General features: G+C 32.5%; 1 protein-coding gene across 1 annotated transcript in view; it reads right to left on the bottom strand.

Moving 5' to 3' along the window:
- Window positions 1-23,586, bottom strand: part of LOC134695871 (heat shock 70 kDa protein 12A-like) — a 29,169-nt gene that overhangs the window by 4,138 nt on the left and 1,445 nt on the right. The window contains exons 2-7 of the mRNA XM_063557337.1: window positions 21,596-21,919; window positions 12,578-12,787; window positions 6,358-6,481; window positions 4,950-5,580; window positions 3,645-3,945; window positions 2,647-2,865 (exon numbers count right to left, since the gene is read on the bottom strand). Coding sequence (XP_063413407.1) covers window positions 2,647-2,865; window positions 3,645-3,945; window positions 4,950-5,580; window positions 6,358-6,481; window positions 12,578-12,787; window positions 21,596-21,889 — 1,779 coding nt within the window. The 5' untranslated portion in view covers window positions 21,890-21,919. The remainder of the gene's footprint in view (window positions 1-2,646; window positions 2,866-3,644; window positions 3,946-4,949; window positions 5,581-6,357; window positions 6,482-12,577; window positions 12,788-21,595; window positions 21,920-23,586) is intronic.

Here is a 23,586-nt window from a genome sequence, read left to right as displayed (position 1 = left end):
CGTTTTATAACCAGATACAAAATAAAAACTTCCTATTTTGGCTGCAAAATGAAACTGGAAACGTCTTTCTCAAAATCAAAGCTAGAGAACCTTAAAAGTGATAAGGAAACTTTTCAAGACTTTTCATTTTTTGTCACAGTAGACACTTTTACTTGGAATATTTCTTTATCCATAACAACCAAACTGCTCCTACGTCTTTATCGCAAGATGCTTCTTAAAATAGTGGTATTAAATTGCTGCAAATGGGTTTACTTGAAACATTATGCGATTTGCTGATCCAAATTAGGACGCATTATCGTCGGTGGGGCAGCAAAGGTTCATTCAAGGTCACAAAGTTGGGCAAACATAGTTGATGATTATGCAAATAATGTCATGCTGCCTTACATATAATCTTGCATCGATAAGTACTCAAGAGTAGACATTGTATTTTATGTTTACTAAATGAAATATTTTAAGGCTATGACAAGACAAATGCAAGGTTTTTGTTCCAGATGGAAAGGTGTTGGTTCCGGTTACAGGTATAACACCAAGGGTTTGGAGTAGTTTTTTCCGTGAAGATGACAACGAAACAAAAATGTTTAAAGTTTCTTAAGAGACTAATAAAAATGTGTATGCTACTCATGGTGAACATATTATTTGCAATTTCAATAAGGAAATAATGAAGAAGCAATTACACGAATGTTTGTCCATGTTGGCATGATTATGAGAAGTACTGACACAGATGTAATGGTATCTAGAATTGCAGCAATCGGAAAAATAGTAAGAATACATTGTGGATAGGTAATGGAAGGAATAAAAACTTTTGATGGCTTCCTGTACATGACATATCAAATGCATTTGGTCCTTGTGTAGCTGCTCTTCCTTTCGTCCATCCATTCAGTGGATATGACACTTTGTCGAATTGTTGAATTGTCGTGGGCAAGGGCAACAATTGAAGATTTTCCAGATGTAAAGGACTTTATTTTTGGCTTCAGTATGAAGTGAGGCACGGTGTGAATTGTTTGGCATGAAGTGGCGACATTGTGAATCAGTTTCGCCTTCAAGAGGTTCTTTTCCAGAACACAACAAAAGAGAAGTAAACCAAGAAAGAGTTGTTTGGGTTCAGCCTAATTAATGTATTCGACAGGTAAATGTACTTAGTCATGAACACTGGAGTGGATGAAAGAAAGAATCAATGACAATTGGAAACCGAAATGGACTTCTTGACTGCCGTTGCATCCTCCTGCCAGGAACTTTTGAAATGCGAAGGCAAATATCCAGCTGTGTTTGTGACTGTAAATGCTACCGTTCTGGCCTTCCTTGTACGGGTTGTTTTATAGGCAACTGTTTTATAATTATAAGACGAGCAACCTGTCTTTCTAACAAAATAAGGCATTTAAACTTAACAAAGAGTGTTATAACTTGTTAAATAAGTTGTTGAAAATTATTTAAATAATTTCTACGTATTTGCCTCCAATTTGGAACCAGAAATCACTCTTTTTCTTCATTTATGTGTTGTTTTGTCGTACTAAGGAGCTGTTTTTAACATTTTATCATAACTTTATACATTGGATTATACACATAACACATCTATCAAGGATTAACATTCCTTGTGAAATTGCTTGAAAGTATAAAAATCGAGATTTTTTACTTTTTTACCGGCATTTTGAAACCGGAAGTCACCTTAAGTTTCATTAATGTATTGTCTAGTCGTAATTTATTAACTGTCATTTGCTTTTTATCAAATCTAACATTGGATTTTACATTTAACACACCTTTCAAAGGATTAACAAATAATGCTTAATTTCTAATGACGCCATTTCCGAAATATGTGGTGGCCATCTTGAAAAATGATTATTTTTCTGGCCAGCAGCGGATTTTTTATAAGTATCATTTAGTTAACCTTTATACCAAATTTCATGCTTGTATCACGATTTGCACAATTATGTACATAATATCTACCACTAAAAAGGGAATACACCACCTATGTACCAAGTCTAAAAACGATACTATACATTTTACTGCTAATCGTTTTCATGGATCATTTTATAATGGGTGTATAAGTATACATGTACATGTTTGTACTTGCTAATTAAAGGCTATTTTTGAAGGCGCATTACCATTACATCTAAGCACAAATATCATTACGTTTGCGTGCAGCTTTTGGTTTCATTTGCGCACATTCATTTTAAATGTAAGCTCAGGTAAATATAGAGTGATTATACTTTTCTTTTTATTTGTTATTTTCGATTCTAACATCTACAAGAAGAAGCCGACCTTTACGTAAGTACCCCTGTGACTGGTGGGGTCAAAATTTTATGCAATGGTAGAGCGCTACATATAGCATATGGTTGAAGAATCAAACTTTGTTAATTGGATTTACTCACGTGCACTTGATCACAAAACTCGAACAGACTCCATGTTTGTGTTGATTTTATTTGCGTTGGACATAAAAATTTAGATCATATCAAGTAAGTTCAAATTAAGATCATGTTCATAAAAAGGGACCTTATGGTTTTAACCTTAAATTCATTGTGTAGACATATTGAAATGATATATTTACAAATTAGTTAATTGTGAATCCGTGTTGAAGGCTGTACTTTGAAATATAAAAGTTGTCTCAATGGCACTCATACCACATTCTTCTTATATCTATTATAGTATAACCTTTTCAGCCGACTTTCTCATGAACATTTTCGCCTTATCCTCCCATATAGCCGGAACAGTTAGCACATAATGTATGTCTGCTATATCAACGTCTGTTAACGTTCTCCTCAATTTGTTAATAGTTTGGTCTTTCAGGTATTTAATGGCAAAAGTGAAAATATCAATCGCTTTCATCTTAAATCCTGACTCGTCTTTAATTAGAGAATCAATGTCTACCGACTGAAATTAGAAGAAATAATTATGAAACTATCTAAATTATAACAGCTTAAATTAGTCTCTTTAGATACAATTATAACTTATAGTTCAATAGTAATCATTGTTTCCATTTCTTTTAAACGAACAATGTGTCTTATACTGATCCAGTAAAATTAGTTATAATAATATTTGTACTCCGGACAGTGATCGTTTCCGTTCCGGAACTTTTTTCCCTTACTCAATTAGTGTAGAGTAGTATTCGGGCCCGTATGCGGATCGGAACTGGAACTGCCGGGGAGTTCGATCGAGTATATTCTATTGTCATTTGATATTATGCAGCTTACTGTTGCGTTCATTAAAAAGTCATGTGCATTGATGAGAGTGAAAACAACATATGCATAAATATTATTACGTTTTTCACTACCAGTATACATGGTTTTTGATGTTTTAATATTCTATATTTTTTTCATTGTGTATACATTTGAATTGTTCATATGCCTCTAATCCGTTCGGTCATGTCTTTGATAAATAAATTAAAGTTAATATGAAAGAGACAACTACAACAGACAGGTCCATGGGTCACCCATCACTTATCATGGTTTTTGTTATTCTACTGATAAAACGAAAGAGGATTGAGATTTCACTATAGTTATGTACATGAGTGTGTAACTGTTCATCGGTAATGACATTTCTGTGATATTCTAGGTGTTTATTTTTAAATAATTTTGTTTGCTCATGGTGGGGAAAGTCAATTAATCTCTTCCGCTATCAGCCAGGCTCCTACGCCAATTCTTATTGCATACCTCATTGTAGAGGGCCATCTTGAATCTTCTAAAATAATAATACACTGCTTCTTTTGCCTCCTCGCTGTCTTCATCATCCGAATCGTTTTCGAGGCTTGACATATATTTGGTTTCTGCGTCATATCCGAAAGCTAGGAATTCTTTTTTATGATTTAAAAGAACTGAAGTTGGAGCTTTATAAGACAGTAAACTAGACCTTCTCCAATCGCACGTGTAAATGCTGTTTGGTTGACTTTTAGTTGAAAATGCATATCCAGAATACGTCGTACCAAAATCTATCGCCACAACAAATAATTTGTATCTGTACAAAGGAGAAGAGAGTACTTTTCAAGAAACAATTCAAAGTTTGAAACTATTCACCAAAAATCTCAAGTAACGAACTTCTATTTATTTTAGTTTGGTAGTTAATTCAATACTCAAAATTCATTTTCCAATATACTACAGCATGACAGATGTACTCAACATTCAATTTCCAATATACTACAGCATGACAGATGTACTCAACATTCAATTTCAAAATTGTAACGTTCAGCTTACATAACATTCACCCTTATAGTTTCAACAGTTAACATTAAATTTTGAACATCGATGTTCAACATTCTAAATTTTATTTCAACGTTTATCAAAAATATTTTCAACATTCAACTTTCGGTTTTCAACATGCAACATTCAATTTCAACTTTAAAATGTTTTCAGCATTTAATTCAACATTCAGTTTTCATCATTCAAATTGCAATTTTTAACTTTTAACTTTCACCATTGATTTTTTTACTACTTTAGATTTTAAATATTCAACCTTTAATTTTCAATAATCAGCATTAGAATTTTAACAATTAATCTTTACTTTGTAAGTCTTGTATGTTTTTTAAATTTTAGTTCAAAAGACATTTATATGTTTTGGAGTTAAGTATGATGTCCATTTTCACTGAACTAGTACATATTTTTATTTAGGGGCCAGCTGATGCCCGCTTTCGGTGCGGGATTTTCTCTCTTTTTTGAAGACCTATTGGTTACCTTCGGCTGTTGTCTACTTTTTTGGTCGGTTTGTTCTCTCTTTGACATATTCCCCATTTTCATTTTAAATTTTAGTATTTACAAAATTCAATCTTTAAATGAAGCGTGTAACAATGATTTACATCTGAGCAGGATTAACTTTCAAATTGCGTACCTAGCGTCTCTCAGTATGGACTTACATGTATGTTATTACCTAAGATTTATTCCTTGATCTGCAGATAAGTAAAAATGAAATTACTTGTTTGGACCATCAGAAAGCTTCCTTTTTACCATAGAACAATATAAACATACCTGCGTATTGGTTTATGCTGATGACCGTATAACACTGCTCCTCTAAGAACTGCAAGGTCAGTTAGTTCTGGAATGATTATTTTCTTTTTAGGAAATTTATCTTCCATTGCTCTTTGTACAAGTTCACATTTTGAAAATCCGCCAACCATTATGATATCTTGTATGTCTGAAACTTTCGGATGCTGGAAAAGTTGTTCGAGGTGTTTTAATAATGAGTTGATAGTAGGCTTGAAAAGGTCTCTAAACTTTTGTGGATTAATCCAAAGACTGTCATAATCACGGAGGCAAAGTGAATCACTATATGGGGATTTCTTTATTGCTGCATCTGTTCCTCCGCACTGTTTCTTGATGATATCCATAAAACCGACAGGTATTGTAATAACTACATCGGTAGTCGTATCTGATTTGATCAATCGTTTTTTATCTTCAAATTCGTGAATTAGATCTGTGTATTCCTTAAATTCTTTCAATTTTAGTTCCTGCATTACTCCTTCTCCAAATACTTTTTCCAAAAATCTTAGATAAGCATCATCAATAGCAATACCACCCCAAGCTCCACCACTTGGTGGAACAACTTCCTCTAGGAAATCATCCGGATGTTGTTGATAGACTGCTATATCTGCTGTTCCACCTAAATTTAAAAGAAAGAATCTTAAAGAAGCAAAACATCCCAAACTAAGAAAATTATTGAGATAAACTTCAATGAAAAAGCATCCAAACAATAGAAAAACCAAAATACACATAGAGAGCAACATGGCCAAGCTCGAAATCTTCATCAGTATCAAAATTTGCAAACAAAAGAGTAACAAATTCGAAAAGCACGAGCTTGTGCCATGTGACATTAAGCTGCCGTCTTACAGAGATTTGCATCAATATCTTTGACTTGCGATGTTTGATGCCAATAAATATTCTAAAATGTATTGGATCCTTCATTTGTCCTTTGTGAGTGTCAAATTTGATTTTAGCATGACCTTTTGGAATGTTTCAATATTTACACCCTGTTCCTTGTGCCTGCAACCAACAAACTAGTGGATAAATAACAGGAAAACAGTAATAAAAGTAGCCTTCGTTACATGTACATTAAAAGGGAACAAGTGCGGGATGTAGACATGCCGTTGAAAGGACAGATGCTTGCAATTTCAACTTTTCATTCAAGATCGAAGCCTATTGTAAACATTTCAAACAACAGAAAAAGGGATTGTTTTCTCTTGGATGCATCTTCAAAGCCTTCGTTTCATTAATGCTACAACTCTTCAAAGTTTATGGGTTCAAATTAACAAAAATCCCAAAATCCTGTAGAGTTAACTAATTCAATAAATCATCAATGTCACAAAAGTGGGCACAGAAAAGAAGATATTTTTGCTGTTACATATTAGAAGAAGCTTCGATTGAATATGATTGTAATTACCTCCAAGGTCCACCACAACGTATTTCATCCCTTTTATGTCTCGATCTGTCATGTATTCTCGACAATACACAGACGTTACTTCTGGCTCCAGTGCAATTGTTAGCATGTTTACTTGTATTCCTGCCTGTAAAACACATTCACAAAACATCTTTATTCCAAACAGTTACTTGTTACTTGAGAATTGATCACACAGGTTTATAATAATAGATGATTAATATTGGTGTTTCGGTATATTTTAATCATTGGTGATTATGTATTACTGCGCGCATGCATTAACCAACTGGTGGTTGCCAGAAATTAAGAAAAGATGCTTACATTTTAAAACTTTAAATGTGGGCAGTCTGGATTCTCCTTCGACAAAATTATCTCCCCATTACACCAGTTCGTTTTTACAATCGTAGAAATGTAAGCCATTGTAGGGATGACGCGCTACCAATTTAGCTCTTAGAAACCGAAAAATTTATCTGCTAGCTAATGAGCATCAGTTAATGTTGCTGTCTGCATTGAATCAACTTAAAACTATTGTCTGATCGGTTGTCAGGTGAAATTTTCGAAAATTCATAACATTTATAAAAAAAAATCTAATTACATATTTCGTGGAAAGACAGACTAAAAATTTTCAGTGGTTGAAGACTATAAACCCTAATTATCACATGTTATTAAGTCAAACTTCAGCCTTGATATTTAAAAATGGTAGAATTTGAAGCGCGATGATGTTTATACGTTTTCAAGACAAAATATTTCACTCAAACACGCCCAAACATAAAATGGTGCACTCGATTTTCTATTTTCAATACAATTGTTACCCTTTTTTTTTTCTTCAATCACATAATGGATGAGCAGACACGAAAGTTACTGAACTAATAGATTGATATATTCTCCTTCCGTGGTATTTTTTTTAATCGGAGGTTATGCAGTTTCTACTTCCAACTTGATAGATACCCATGTCGTCGACTTGATATTCAATTGTTTTGCTTAATTATGTAATAGATAATTTATAAACTTATGCAAATGGTGTCTTTAAAATAAAATACTTCGTAATTGAGCAGAATTTTTTTTTTTTTCTATTAACTTTTATAGTTTGTGTTACTATAGTAAACATTTGGCCATTCCAGTTAATGTCTGATAAAGGGGGATGGATAGTCCTTTCTGAGGGGTGTGAAATTTATACATCTAAGGGGGTATAATTTAAGTTTTTTTCATCGGACACATACAATTATACACAAAAAACTTCTAAGGGTCTATCAGCTGTAAATAGTTTGCAAGGTAAACATAATTACATCTTAGGATTTACAAAATGCGTATGTCAGATCTTAAGGGTGCTGCTTTCAAATTGGTATTTATACAGTTTCGTATCATACATTATCTGGTATTATATTTATGACTGAATTGAATTTTGTCCACAATACAGGGAATGGATACAAAATTCTGATGGGTACAACCCTTGCAGTAAAAAATTCTGATAGGTCAATTTTCCCCATGATAGCCCATCCACCCATTATGAACAAAAACTCTTCATCTGATAGGCCTTAATTTCAAGATCTGATAGGTAGTTTTTCATTATGTTTTTTGCATGAACCCCCTGAGGGGTTCATGCTTATATATTGGCGAGTTTTGGATGTGTCTATGGGCCACTCGATATCTCTCGGCCGGAAGTCAGAATAGAATTCTCGGAACGTCTCGAAAGTTTTCGGTCATCTATACAGGTCTTCACAGGTTGTTATCTACGTCTTTGATATGGTCCCTTGATGGCCCTTGACGACGCAATTATATTTGTTTTAAAACGACCACTGTACACTGTGTGTATCTGGGTCAATTATAACGTGGTATTGTCTGTTGTCTCGATAACAAATTATGTTTGAAGATTTAACCACGGGATACTGTGTATTTCATCATAGACTTACGGGATAGAACATTCTGTTTAAAATGTTAATTTTAGATCGGAAATCAGAAAACTAATATTCTTATCAAAAGAATTTAATTCAATCGGAATCAAAGAAATACATAAAAAATATATAATACTTTATTTATGTTTCTGAAGAAACTAACAATGATTGAAATCAGAATATTTTCAGAGTTTCAATTAAGAAATAAGTATTTTATATGACAAGATACTCTGCTTCGGTATTTTTAAATATTCATTTGTAAAGGAAACATAAAAATTAAATCGGATCCAAATAAATTCTTGCATCCTACAAAAAATGTTTATAAACAATAATCATTATATTTCTACGTTAATTATTTCATACCATTTTAGTATTAAGCCGGGTTTTATGAGTAATTATTATTTATTTTTTTGTATTATAATATATCCATAAAACGAAAAGTAAAATAAATTTATTAAATATTTAAATTTTAAACGGTCGTGAACAAAAATACTTGTGTGTTTTCAATTCATAAAGCATGATTTTAAATCCTTGCAGCTCACAACAACCGCAAAAATAATTTACAATAATCACAATAAAATTTAATTACAACCATAATGTTGATTATTTTATACTGTTTTAGTATGTTCATAAATATTATTTGGTATTTTCCCGTTTGTATATCTATAAATTAGATCTTTGGTTTTCCTGTTCGAATTGTGTACACATAAAATTTTGGGGTCCCTTATAGCTTGCTGTTTGGTCTGGGTCAAAGCCCTGCCGTACGTACTATGACCTGTATTTGTTATTATCAGGTTGGGAACAATCGTCCCTCAGACAGGGCACATATGGGGTCATTTTCCTGTTTTAAAAAAGAAAAAGAAATAATACCAAGGATTTTCATAGTGTTACATGTACCATACAAATCCTTTGAAAAACTTTAAAGAAATTACTTAAAAAGAGGAGAAATACATCATATTTTAAACAGCATTACTATTTTTAAAGAGGTACACTTATTTTGAATAATATTAAAGTAAATATGTAACATTGCCTAAGTCCAAGAATATTACATGTTTTGACCAATTTTTAATACCAGATAGATATATAGTTCTTTGGGAAAATATGAGCTCGTTTGTACTAAAAAGTTTTATTTACAAAAAAATATATTGTAACTTATATTGACTCCTCATTAAAAGGATATTTATGAAATTGACTTGTTCCCAACCTGATTATGACTTGGATGGAGAATTGCACACATACATATACCAAATCTAATTATTCAATTATTTATTGGTGAACAGGGAAAAATACTTCATAAATTAAAGAAATGATCTAGAAGAATTACCATGGAACGAAACTGTTAAAGACGTGCCACTAGATAAACATGATTTTATGTGGAATAAATATTCACGTGAAGGTTATCGGACGTTTTATGCAGAAGATGCACCAAAGATCGCCATCTTTGATTACCACAAAGCTGGATTTGAACGTCCTGCGACGGACTACTATAATAGACATTTAAGTGTTGCCATGGAAAAGGAATATGAACCGTGGAACACAGATAATAATTGTATCCATGCACGTCCGGAAACAGCTTTTATTTTGAATTATTTAAAACAGTTTATGACCGTATTCAAATCCGATCCGTATTTTGCATTCACTTTTATTTCCAGATTAACGCATGATCGGATGGAACGACCTGCAATGGCTGATCGTTTGTATAAAGATTTCTTTGAAAAATTAAACAAAAACAATACTTTAGATAACACAGTGCTATTCTTCTTTAGTGATCATGGAATAAGATTCGGAAAGGTTCGGGAAACCTTTATTGGAAAATTAGAGGAGCGATTACCGTTTGGGTTTTTTATATTCCCAAAATGGTTTTATGAAAAATATCCGAAATTAAAACGAAATTTAGAAATTAATTCACGAAGACTTACAACTCCGTTTGATATTTATGCTACTTAAATGGATATTCTTCATTTCAAGAGAAAATACATAAAAGTAGATCAACAAGCTTACTGGATGAAATTCCGGAATTTCGAACGTGTAATGACGTTGACATGTTACCTCATTGGTGCTCATGCGCAGATCACGAAATGTTGTCAACTAAAGCTGAGAGTGCAGTACAATCAGCAAAACAAATGATATATGAGCTTAACCAACAACTCAATAAAACGACTGTGTGTGAAACGTTATATTTAAATGAAATAAAAATTGGCTTCAAAACTGATATTGCCGAATAAGGTTCTGACGTTTAAAAGCAGTGATTGGGACGTTATCAATCGAACCGTAGTGTTCGGTAAACGGATAGATTCTTATGTTGACTATCAACTTATGTTAGAAACTAAACCAGGTGACGCTCTTTTTGAAGGAACTGTGCGCTACAATGAAAAGTACAAAACTTACAAATTAATGGGTGAGGTCAGCCGGATTAATATGTATGGCTCACAATCACATTGTGTAAATGACTCTCATTTAAAAAAGATTTGCTTTTGTAAAAAGCAGACTTAACGTTGGCATAAACACATAAGACAAAAGTCATTACTTGACCTTAGAAATTCCTTGAAAGTTTTACGTCAATGTGATTAACACAATATATCGAGCAAATCAACTGTACCGAGTGAACTTGGTTACTTATAATGTGATCTTTTAAAATCATTGAACAAGTCAATGTTAATGTTGACCTAGATTTCACGGTTCACGTAACATGGATATTGTTATATGCCGAGCGGGGCATGATGTCATGAAGACAGATCCTTTGTTTTTAATGATTTACATGTAATTCCTTGTTGATAAAGGAATATCAGTTTTGCTGAAACTTAATCAATATGTTATTGATCCTGTTTCATCATAACTGCTAGTTGCTATCTTGACAAGAAATCAATAAATATAATGGCACAATAAAATTGACTTGTTTAAATTTTGCATTGCATGGAGGATGAAGGAAAGTTGCAGTTTTGATGCATGTACAAAGGTTACAGTTGTAAGTGGTTTCTTTACGACGTGTTCGACTTATAGAGAGCGGAGTGTAAAAGGTTCAACATCGCTTTATGACAATAAGTATAAAAATGTTATGATCCGCTACATTTTAAAAGTTTAAGACCAAAAACATCGTTGTGATAAGCATAATGCGTCCCGGCCTATAGTCGTTAAAGCATATAGAAGTGTTTATAATCATATTTCTTTACTAATCATTGATATTATGTTGATAGTCCTAAATATAAAGCTATATTACAATTGTCACATAAACTTAACGTTAATCAAGAAAACTAATAATTCACCTATGAACCATGAAAATGAATTCAAGGTCAGATGAACCATGCCAGGCAGACATATACAGCTAACAATTCCTCCGTACAACAAATATATAGTTGACCTATAATATAGCTTATATTTTAAGAAACACAGACCAAAAAACAAAAACTTAACATTGAGCAATGAACCGGGAAAATGAGATCAAGGTCAAATTAAACCTGCGCAACTGACATATAGATCATAAAATATGTCCATACACCAAATATAGTTGATCTATTGCATATAGTAATAGAAAAAAATACCAAAACTCAAAAACTTAACTTTGACAACTGAACCATGAAAACGAGGTTAAGGTCAGATTACATCCGACAGCTAGACATGTACACCTTACAATCATTCCATAACCAAAAATAGTAGACCTGTTGCATACAGTATAAGAAAACAGAGAAAAACTCAAAACTTGACTACAACCACTGAACCATGAAAATGAGGTCAATGTCAGATGACACCTGCCAGTTGGAAATGTACTTCTTACAGTCTTTCCATACACCGAATACACTAGCCCTATTGCTTATGGTATCTGATATATGGACTTCACCACCAAAACTTAACCTTGTTCACTGATCCATGAAATGAGGTCGAGGTCAAGTGAAAACTATCTGATGGGGATGAGGATCTTGCAAGGTACGCACATACCAAATATAGTTTTCATATTACTTATGATAAGAGAGAATTTACAAAATTAACTTTTTTTTCAAGTGGTCGCTGAACCAGGAAAATGAGATTAAGGACATTCGGCATGTGACTAACAGAAACTTCGTAACATGAGGCATCTATATATACAAACTATGAAGCATCCAGGGTATCCACCTTCTAAAATATAAAGCATTCTAGGAAGTTAGCTAACGCCGCTACCGCGCCGGATCACTATCCCTATGTTGACCTTTCTGCGACAAAAGTCGCTGTCTCGACAAAGATGGGACAGATTATCACAGTAGAACAGATAATGGCAATACAAGACTATGATCACTCAATCGCGATAAATTATACGAGCATGTTAAATATAATATCGCAAAATCAAAATATCAATGTATTACCGTTTCTGCTGCTTCTCTCATAAACTGTTTGGCAGGGTCATCCCACATGGCTGGAACAGTCAACACAAAATAAAAGTCATCCACGTTCACATTGTCCCTGAATTTATTTATCAACTGCTCCTTTAAAAATTTTATAACTAGACCAAAAACTTTAATGGCTTCCATCGATTTACCAGTGTAATCTGTAATTTTTGTCGATCTTTGTATTCTCTGCAAAATATTTATAAATATAAATACATGTACTTCACTATTTTATTTAATATTTGATTGCCTGTTATATTTAATATGCCAGCTATGCTGGCACTTATGGTAGAAGCATCGTTTTGGGACAAAGAACGATAACTCTTGCTAGACGACCCATCTGAAAAGTTTCGTCACTCTCGTTAAATCTCGTACGATTATTTTTTTTTAATGGCTGCCATAATTCTCGTTTCAACGCGATCTTGAAAAAACGGGACGGATCGGAATAATTTCGATGTTAATTACGTCATGAATTTTTATTTGTTTGCAAAAACAAGAATTCAGAAATTTTGGTAACTTTTGTAGTTTATTTAAATTTTATCGTACCACGGAAATTACCGAAGTTAGGACAACAACATCTGACGCCATGTTTCGTCTGCTACAACATGTCATTATCAGTGAGGTCAAATCAAGTCACCTAAATGATAACAGGTACTGCATTTAAAAGTCACAAAATCATAGTAAACGATAACATATTTAGTGTAAAAGTTCCGTCCAGTCATGGGAACACAGTAAAAAACTCTGCAAGTAATACATTTCGGATTTTTTTTTATAATGGCCATGCGGCATGCGGGGTAGACTCCAGTGCACCGGTTGTGGTTGACCATGACTACTTATGTTCACCTGCCACATAATTCCCCATACCAAAGAACAGTGATAATGACGTTGGTTATACTGTTGATCACGGTAAGTCATGAAACCCACAGACTAATTCAAAACTAATGATTACCCCCCCCCCCCCCCCCCCATAATTCACAATCTGTCTGGTTGTTTTTTTTAAGTTGGTTAAAAAACTAACAATAAATGTGCAATTTGGGTACTCTCATGTTAGCAACTTCACAGCTACAAATTTATTTTCATAACTTCCTTTGGCAAACTCTCAACAAATCTTTTCAATGATTATGTCACATAGATCCCTTTATAACTCAAAATTAAATTGGTGACCGTGCAACTATATTGTAAACAAGAATATTCTAAAAAATAAGCACAAAATAAACTTTTGTCTGGTTCATAGAAAAAGTTGGTGAAAAAAACTCACAATATAGATGCAATTTGTGTACTTTCATGTTAGCAACTTCACAACAGAACTGCAAATTTATTTTGTATGACCAAAACAAACAAAAAAGTACAAACTTAAAGGCAATAAAATGCTTTGCCATGCACAGCCTGATACGACCGCATATGTATATTGAGCATATAAGGGAGTCAACATCAAAAGATCAATGAAGGATAAAAAACTGAATTCAAATAGTTTGGGGGTGGGGGGTTAAACTTGCTGCAAGTTTTGTTTAACCTACATTGATTTTACATATATTCATATGGGTCAATCAATTTTTACCAAATTAAGTTAAGAGGGGGGATGGGGGGTCAGTAAATAAAACTATCTGAATTAAGTTTTTTATCCTACATTAAACTTTTGATGTTGTCCCTAAATACCACAATTTTTTTTGTCAGTTGAAATCAAACATGTTTTAATTTTGGATCCTTTAAACTTCAATATGGACTAATTTGAAAACAGGTAGCAGGTAGACCCAAATATTTCTATTCAGCAGAAGTCTCTAACTACATATATCTCCTTAATTTCATATGATAATAAGTCCTACAAAAATATTGAAAATGTGTACATTTAATTTTTCTTGTAGCTTCTCATGTGAAAGCAGTACCTTTTTGGTCACTATTTATGTGTTGCGTCTAAATAAGAATTGTAACACTTCATAGTGACCGAACAGGTTAAACAAATACTTCTGAAGAAACCGAAAAAGAAGACAACTTGAAACAGCACCAGCCATGCCAGTATACATGTACATGTATGTATGAATAAAAACTCAGATCAGAATAGCATGGACAATACAGGGGCGGATCCAGCAATTTTTAAAAAGGGTGGGTTCCCAACACAGGACAAAGGGGGGAGGGGGGCCCATTCAAATGCATTGATTGGCCAAAAAAGGGGGGTTCTGACCCCTGGAACCCCCTTTCAATTTCAATACAACATGTTAGTTATATGTCCTTGTGAATATATCTTGAGGAAAGTTATCAATAAATCTGCAGATAATGCAATTTTATCAAGAGTTTTGTACATTTTCTGTTATAATTTTCATACAATCAGTGAAACATTTAAACAGGCTAAACTAAATCTTTATTGCTGAAAGTGTCAAACAATGACAAGTGTTTTATTTACCACTCATGTGTTTTTGTGAGAGAAAAAAATCTTGTGCAATATTTGGAATTAAAGGGAAAGAAGATCCTTTTTGCCTCGCACTGGCGCATGTCAATTGTGAATATATACTTACCAAATATATTTTCTTTATCTTGATACTCACAGAGACATTATCAAGAAGTACATATCATAGGAAAAATACACAAATTACAGATAAAATATTAAAAACACCCTATTTTAAGTGCATCTCCTGCCAAATCAGTATTTGTTGTATCTATATATATACTAGATAAGTATAATCAATGTAAATAAGGTAACTTTTGGAAGAAAATCCCAAAATAAAAAAATAAAATACCCCCAATAATAATGTACCATAACCCCAAAATCAATTCTAATCTTCCTTTTGTGTATTGAACCTCCTTGTGAAATTTCATGGAGATCCATTATCTTATACTCAAGTTATTGTCTAAAACCAAATGTGTCTTCTTGAAAACAACTATGACATGATTAAAAGCATTACTGGAAAGCAAATTTTTGCCATGCTTGTATTTCCCATTTCCATTCTCAATTTTATTTTGCTGTCATATAAGAACTTGAAAAGTAAGCTACATCATGTACATGTATAAACAAAAACAAATATATGCAAGAAAGGGCATAAAACCATATTGGGCTGTAGTTTTTTATTCTTAGTTTTACGAACCCTCCTACCCTACAATGCCCTAATTTTTGCCAAATAGGAAAAAAAATAAAATTAAAAATATTGATTTTTATTTTTTTTTCTCCTCCGACCCAGTGTTTTTCATGCAAAAAAAGTTCATAACTGCATGAAAGAATCTAAATTTATGCTCTTGGTGATTTAGTAAGCTGTTGCACATGGATTTTCAATTCAAACTTTGTCAAGAAAAGAAAAAATAGTTGTTACACTAGTAGAAAATCTCCTGGTGAAATAAAAAAAAAAAATTTTGATATTGACGGTTGGTATTAAAAAAAAAATCAGCAGCAGCAGTTTTTTTTGTTTTTTTTTTCGTCCTCCTACCCATTGGTTTTTTTCAAAAAATTTCGTAAAACTAAAAATATAATAACTATGGCCTAAAACCGACTCAGAATTTAATAGTACATGATATTTATGTAGAACTCACAAACTTGAGATGATCAGAAATACAAATGGTTTTTATTCGAGTCAGATTTTTATTACCCAAACCCTTCAGCGATATCAATTAAAATTATTTAGTCAAAATTTAACACTAGTATTAAGGTTTATCATAACAGTCAAATTGGCAAATATGACCTTAATAATAATTATCACCTAAAAAAATACTGTGTACAAACTGACATATGTGCGGTTTGGGAAGATTTTTATGTTTTTAGATATATAAAAGTTAAATTTATTTTGCATACCTGATAGATAAAATCATTTTTGGTAAAGATCTGGATTCAAAATAATTTTTTTGTCCTATGCTTGAACAGATTTTTTATTCATCAATTTTGGAATCAGAATATTTTTTCAGGAAAAATAGCATAACCCCTCATGCCTTTTCAAGTTCTATGTTTGTTCCCTAAACATTTTCCATCTGAACTTTCTTTTAAACATAAACAATACGTTAATGTAGCCTTCGACATTCGTTCTGAACATGCATCAAATATTTGCCACTGGATGTTAAACAACAAACAACCATCAATACATAGGACATTGTCTTAGTATAAAGCTGGCATTTAAGGTAACGCCTTCCTCATATTATGCCAGCTTTAGCTGGCACTTATGGTAGAAGCATCGTTTTTGGACAAAGAACGATAACTCTTGCTAGACGACCCATCTGAAAAGTTTCGTCACTCTCGTTAAATCTCGTACGATATTTTTTTATTAATGGCTGCCAAAATTCTCGTTTAATCGCGATCTTGTAAAAACAGGCAGAACGGAACAAATTCAATGTTAAATACGACATGAATTTTTATTTGTTTTCAAAAACAAGAATTCAGAAATGTTGGCTACTTGTGTAGCTTATTTAAATTTTATTGTACCACGGAAATTACCGAAGTAATGACAACAACATCCGACGCCACGTTTCGTCTGCTTCAACATTCCATTATCAGTGAGGTCAAAGCAAATTAACTGTCCTAAATAATCACAGGTACTTCATTCAAAAGTCACAAAATCATAGTTAACGAAAACATATTTAGCGTAAAAGTTCCGTCCAGCCATGGGAACACAGAAAAAAAACTCTGCAAGCAATATATTTCGCATTTCTTTTTACAAATTGACCATGTCGGGCATGCGGGGTAAACTCCGGTGCACTGGTTGACCATGACTCCTTATGTTCATCTGCCACATATCATTATTCCCCACACCAAGGAACAGTGATAATTATACAGTTGAATGTGATCACGGTTATTCATGTAGTCAATGGCGAATCCAGCATTTTTCATAAAAAGGGGGGGGGGGGTCTGACGGTGCGCTTCAGTCATGCTTCAGTTATTCCCTATATAATCATCATTTTTTCCCCAAAGAAAAGGGTCTCCCTCTGGATCCTTTTGTAGTCCACAGACTAATTCAAAACTTAACAAAAGTTAAAACATTCAAATAATTCACAATCTTCTTATTCTGTACTTTCTAAATGGCAAACTCTCAAGACATCTTTTCATTGATTATGTCAAACCTTATACAGTCCCAGGAAATGGAAACTGTTTTGTTTTCTCTCTCTAAGTTTAATCATAATAGGAGACTTGAGTCTGAGTATTACATTTAGAACTGACTACTGTATATATTGTATGCTTCAATATTGTCCAAAATTGGATTTTATGGGAAGATGGAGTTATTATGATAACCCATGAGAATAAACCATGATGTGTATATAGGGCATGTTACTTGGAAGAATGTGGGCTACATCCTTTAAAATTCAAGCTGCAGCAGTCGCCTGCATATTTTATGTATCAGTTTATCCCTGATCAAAACATTTTCACTCTACCAAGTACTTTATGACTATATCACTATCGGGTTCACATTTCAACCTATTTAGCAATACACACTTATGATATAACATCACAGTACAAAAATTGTACTCAGTAACCAAATTGCACCGATTCAACAAAAAATACCTGCAAAAAACTTACAAGTTTTGTTTCACCATGTGAAATTATCTTATTATCATCTTTTTACTCTGGTACATTAATTAATAAGTGATAGATTTCTCTTAGAAGAAATTTAAAGGTCTGAGTGACTATAAACTATACAGAGAACAATACCTGTTGTATTTGTTCAATGGGAAAAAAGAACTGCAAAACGTTTAAATGGACAGGTAACTATCAGGTGAATCTATGGAAAGGTTCAATTGGGTTCCAATAAAATGAGCAAATTAAATGTGTTACCATGAACATCCTTTTCTTCCAAAAATAATAGTTACAGCATGAAATAAAACAAAATCTCTTTTTATATCCCAGTTTAAAGGATTTGAAATTAACCATACATGTAAAGATGTATGGAATTTGGGTTCCTGTCTCATTACAGGATCATGGATTGTTTGGATGTTATTTCAAACTAATTTTTCAATGACTGTACATGGACTCAAAATTAAATTGGTATAACTCTATTGTAAACAAGGGAAGTCTACAAAATAAGCACAGAATAAACTTTTGCCTGGTACATAAAAAAAAGTTTGGTAAAAAAAACTGACAATTTAGGTAAAATTAGGGTATTCTCATGTTAGCAAATTTATTTTCATGACCAAAAAAAAAAGTGCAAACCTAAAGGCAATAAAATGCTTTGCCATGCACAGCCTGATACGACTGCAGATGTATATTGAGCATATAAATAACACCATTTTTTTTTTATGTCAGTTGAAATCAAACATATTTTAATTTTAGATCCTTTAGATCAATATGGAATAATTTGAAAACAGGCACAGGTAGACCCACATATTTCTATTCAGCAGAAGTCTCGAACTACATGTACATATATCTCCTTAATTCCATATGATAGTAAGTCCTACTAACTATTGAAAATGTGTACATTTAATTTTTTTCTAGCTCCTCTCATGTGAAAGCAGAACCTTTTTGGTCACTTTTTATGTGTTGCGTCTAAATAAGAATTGTAACACTTTATAGTGACTGAACAGGTTAAACAAATACTTCTTAGGAAACAGAAAAAGAAGACAACTTGAAACAGCACAGCCATGCCAGTATATGTATGTATAAAACTCAGATCAGAATAGCATGGAAAATGTGTTAGTTCTATGTCCTTGTGAATTTATTGTGAGGAAAGTTCAATAATTCTGCAGATAATGAAATTTATTCAAGTGTTTTGTACATTGCTGTTAAAATTTTCACACAATCAGTGAAACATTCAAACAAGCTAAACTGAATTTTTATTACTGAAAGTTTCAAACATTGACAAATGTTTTATTTACCAAATAACTCATGTGTTTCTGTGAGAGAAAAAAAATCATGTTCAATTTTTGGAATTAAAGGGAAAGAAGATCCTTTTCTCGCTCTGGTGCATGTCAATTGTGAATATATACTTACGGTTACCAAATATATTTTCTTTATCATGATACTCACATCAACATTATCAAGAAGTACATGTACATCATAGGAAAAATGCACAGACTACAGATAAAATGTTTAAAACACCATATTTTGAGTGCATCTCCTGCCAAATCTGTACTAGATGAGTATAATTGATGTAAATAAGGTAATTTTTGGAAGAAAAACCCAAAATAAAAAATAAAAATACCTCCTATAATGTACTATAACCATGATAACCCCAAAATCAATTCTTATCTTCCTTTTGAGTTTTGTGTATGAACCTCCTGGTAAAATTTTATGGAATTCCATTACTTAACTCAAGTTATTGTCTGAAACCAAATGTGTTTTTTTTTAACATGCTTGTATTTCCCATTCCCATTCTCAATTTTTTTTTGCTATCACATAAGAACTTGAAAAGTAAGTTACATTATGTACATGTAACAAAAGAAATATATGCAAGAAATGACATAAAACTGACTCTGAATTAAATAGTACATGTCAGATATTGATGTAGAACTCACAAACTGAAGATGATGAGAAATACAAATGTTTTTATTCGAGTCAGATTTTTTTTTACCGAAGCCCTTCAGCGCTATCATTTAAAATTATTTAGTCAAAATTTAACACTAGTATTAAGGTTTATCATAACAAATTGGCAAATACAGTCTTATTATCACCTAAAAAATACTGTGTACAGACTGACATGTGCGGTTTGGGAAGTTTTTATGTTTTTAGATATATAAAAGTTAAATTTAATTTGCATGTCTGAAAGATAAAATCATTTTTGGCAAAGATCTGGATTCAAAATATTTGTTTGTCCTATGCTTTTTTATTCATCAATTTGGGAATCAGAATATTTTTTTCAAGAAAAATAGCATTTTCCATCTGAACTTATAATTTTATTTTAGATATAAACAAAACGTTATTGTAGCCTTGGACATTCGTTCTGAACATGCATGAAATATTTGCCACAGAACGTTAAACCACCAACAACCAATCAATATCTAGGACATTATAAAGCTGGCATTTAAGGTAGCGCCTTCCTCATATTATGTTTTTATGGTATTTATTGTGATATATATTTCCACTTTCAATGCTCTTAATTTACATCATTATTCTATTTAATTTCTGTTTTATTCTTATGTCATCTATAATACTAAAATTACGAGGTCCAATTTGTCAGCCGCCATCACGTAAAAACGACGAATCAAAGAATTCAACTTTATATATAACTAATATAGTACAAAGGTATAGATTAAAAATTACACCACTCAAGGCCCTTTTGTTTTCCACGTAATTAATATTGCCAATAATTAAGAAGTTCCGGGTCGAGTCCGATACCGATACCACATGTACCAATAGTATATTTACCTGTTACCTATTACCTTATCTGTACGTTCCGCATCTGACAGGCGCACAACCAAACGGTGTATTCAGGATTAATATGCTATATACACGGGTCATAATCACAGGGAAACGTCGACACTACTAAATTGTCAAATTGTTACCTATTGTATTGTTTTAATCAGTAAGACTTTCTAAGATAACAATCCGAATACTAAAAATCTGTACTGAAAATAAGGCGCATAGGTACAGTTTTCAATTTTGTTTGCGGGCATGGCGTAAAACAGCAAATCAAAGAATTCAACTTTATTTATAACTTATTGTTTTCGTTCATTTTTTTTGTACATAAATAAGGCGTTCGTTTTCTTGTTTGAAATGTTTTAACTTTGTCATTTCAGGGCCTTTTATAACTGACTATCCGGTATAGGCTTTGCTCTTTTTTGAAGGCTGTACGATCTAGCAACTTCGTTCAACAGGTTGTAAAATTGCATGTATATACCTACTCTAGTTGATATGGCACCAACTTATTTTATAAAATTTCACTTATACTTATTTTAATTGGCCGTTTCAGAATCTAAAGAATCATGGGTAATTTCATTGTCCGTACTCCAAAATGAAAATAACGTTACGTCATTGGTTGAATTTGCATTGTTTAGAACGTTTCAAACCAATCACAACGCTTTGGTGTACGCTTTTGAAAATATTACCCAGAATGCATTAGATTCTGAAACGGCGAATTGTTAAACATTTGAACAAACCTGGTTGTTGTTATGTAACAACATTTTAAACTGATGGAAATAATAATAATCATCTTGTTCTTCATCTGCAAGTAGTTCGGAAAACCTCTTCTCAGCCTCGTATCCGAACGCTTCAAACTCCTGATTGTTGTTCAGTAAAACAGCCGTAGGGGCTTTCAACGACAACAGTTTACTGCCTTGCCAAATATTTGTACTGATCTTTGACGGATCAGCTTTTGATGAAAATGCATAGCCAGAATAAGTTGTTCCAAAGTCAATACCAACTACAAAAAGAGGGTTCCCCAAATGTGCCATGCTTCTTGTACTTTATTAGAAAACCATTCTCTGAAAGATGTAAACTGACACATTAATGGTAATGTTCTTTATGGTCATGACCTATGTGTGATACAACTTTTCTTCGTGTACTTGTAAATGATAAGTAAATTCAAAGATAAAATGATGAATATACTAGTATCAAAGTCAAATTCATATATAAAGCTTATCATATAAGGACAAAAAGATAGAAATAGCAAGATATATCGCATTACTACTTTTATTTATCGTGACACCGGAAGAAAGGACTGACCAGAAGACCAGAAGAGTCAGTGCAACTGTTTTAAATAAAGAAGGATAACTCTAGGCTTATCTAAGAGACAAATGACAAATAAGACACATAAATATACAAGATCTGTATACAAACTTACTATACATATCATTTACTAGTAAATCCTTTGTATAATTATTAGCCCAATCAACCTTTATAAAATAATTAAGTAGAAAAAAGAAGATGTGTTATGAGTGACATAACACAAATCTCCAACCATAAGTGTCTGCAAGTATTAACAAAATGATGATTTAAAAATAACTTGGCAATACTTTGTAAAGATATGATCAATGAGTTTTTTTCTTTTTTATTATTAAATTATAGTACAAAGAACAATTGAGTGAATCAGAAAATACGTCTCATCTTCAACTAAGCCCAGTGTCACGATACCACAAACAGACTATCCCACTTCGAGACAATATTTGTTTTTTCTAACATGTTAATAATACTTTCATATCTAAAGACAGTGTATTTACATTGTCATATCGGGCCTTTTATAGCTGAGTATGCGGTATGGGGTTTGCTCATTGTTGAAGGCCGCAATGTGACCTATAGTTGTTGATGTCTGTGTCATTTTGGTCTCTTGTGGTCAGTTGTCTCATTGGCAATCATACCACATCTTCTTTTTTTATATGGTTGCTAAAATATGCAATACGTAAGAGACGCAATCAGAGTTTTATTTGTCTCCCTGCTGTGCATTTCTTTAACTATAGTGAGTGTCGAAACCTGACTTAAAGGCATACCATACAGTTACAGGAAAGACAATGCAAATTAGAAACTTTTAAATGCCTTTTTATTTAAAATAAAGGAAAGTCGATACATATGAAATGATTTGTGAACAAATTTGGACCTTACTTATGTAAATTACATATTGGATATGGTTTCAAAAAAATCATTTAGTGTTAATTATTTAAAACAAAAAAGCTGGCTATCATGTCTAACAAATGGATAGAAATATCCAAAATACCAAAATTTTAAATACATGTCTAAAATGTCGACCCGATTTATCACTAAAAGTAGCTCTAGAATGTTCATGTTTTATTATTACGAGATCTTTAGAGTTGGCACTACAATTAAGGGTAAGTAGGGTAAGAAGAAACACAATTATTTTATTGGTATAAATTTAGAATAAAACAAGGCATTTTAAATGGTGGTTGGATTCTATTTGGCCTATACAATATACATTAAATTGATCAGGAATTACACAAATTATTTGTTGAATGGTACTTTTTGTACGTTCCTCACCAATCAACAACAATGGACTCCTTCAAGAAAATAATTATTTTATTGACTATCGGTTGCTTAACGTCCAGTGGCAAATATTGCATGCATGTTAAAAAAAGTAAGGTATTATAAACAGTAGGTATGAACTGTAGTAACGTCATTCTGGGATAAAGGTCTAGGATTT

The sequence above is a fragment of the Mytilus trossulus genome, chromosome 14 (genome assembly GCF_036588685.1).
Source record: "Mytilus trossulus isolate FHL-02 chromosome 14, PNRI_Mtr1.1.1.hap1, whole genome shotgun sequence".
In the NCBI taxonomy this organism is placed as follows: domain Eukaryota; kingdom Metazoa; phylum Mollusca; class Bivalvia; order Mytilida; family Mytilidae; genus Mytilus; species Mytilus trossulus.
This window is presented reverse-complemented; position numbering and strand designations above follow the sequence as displayed.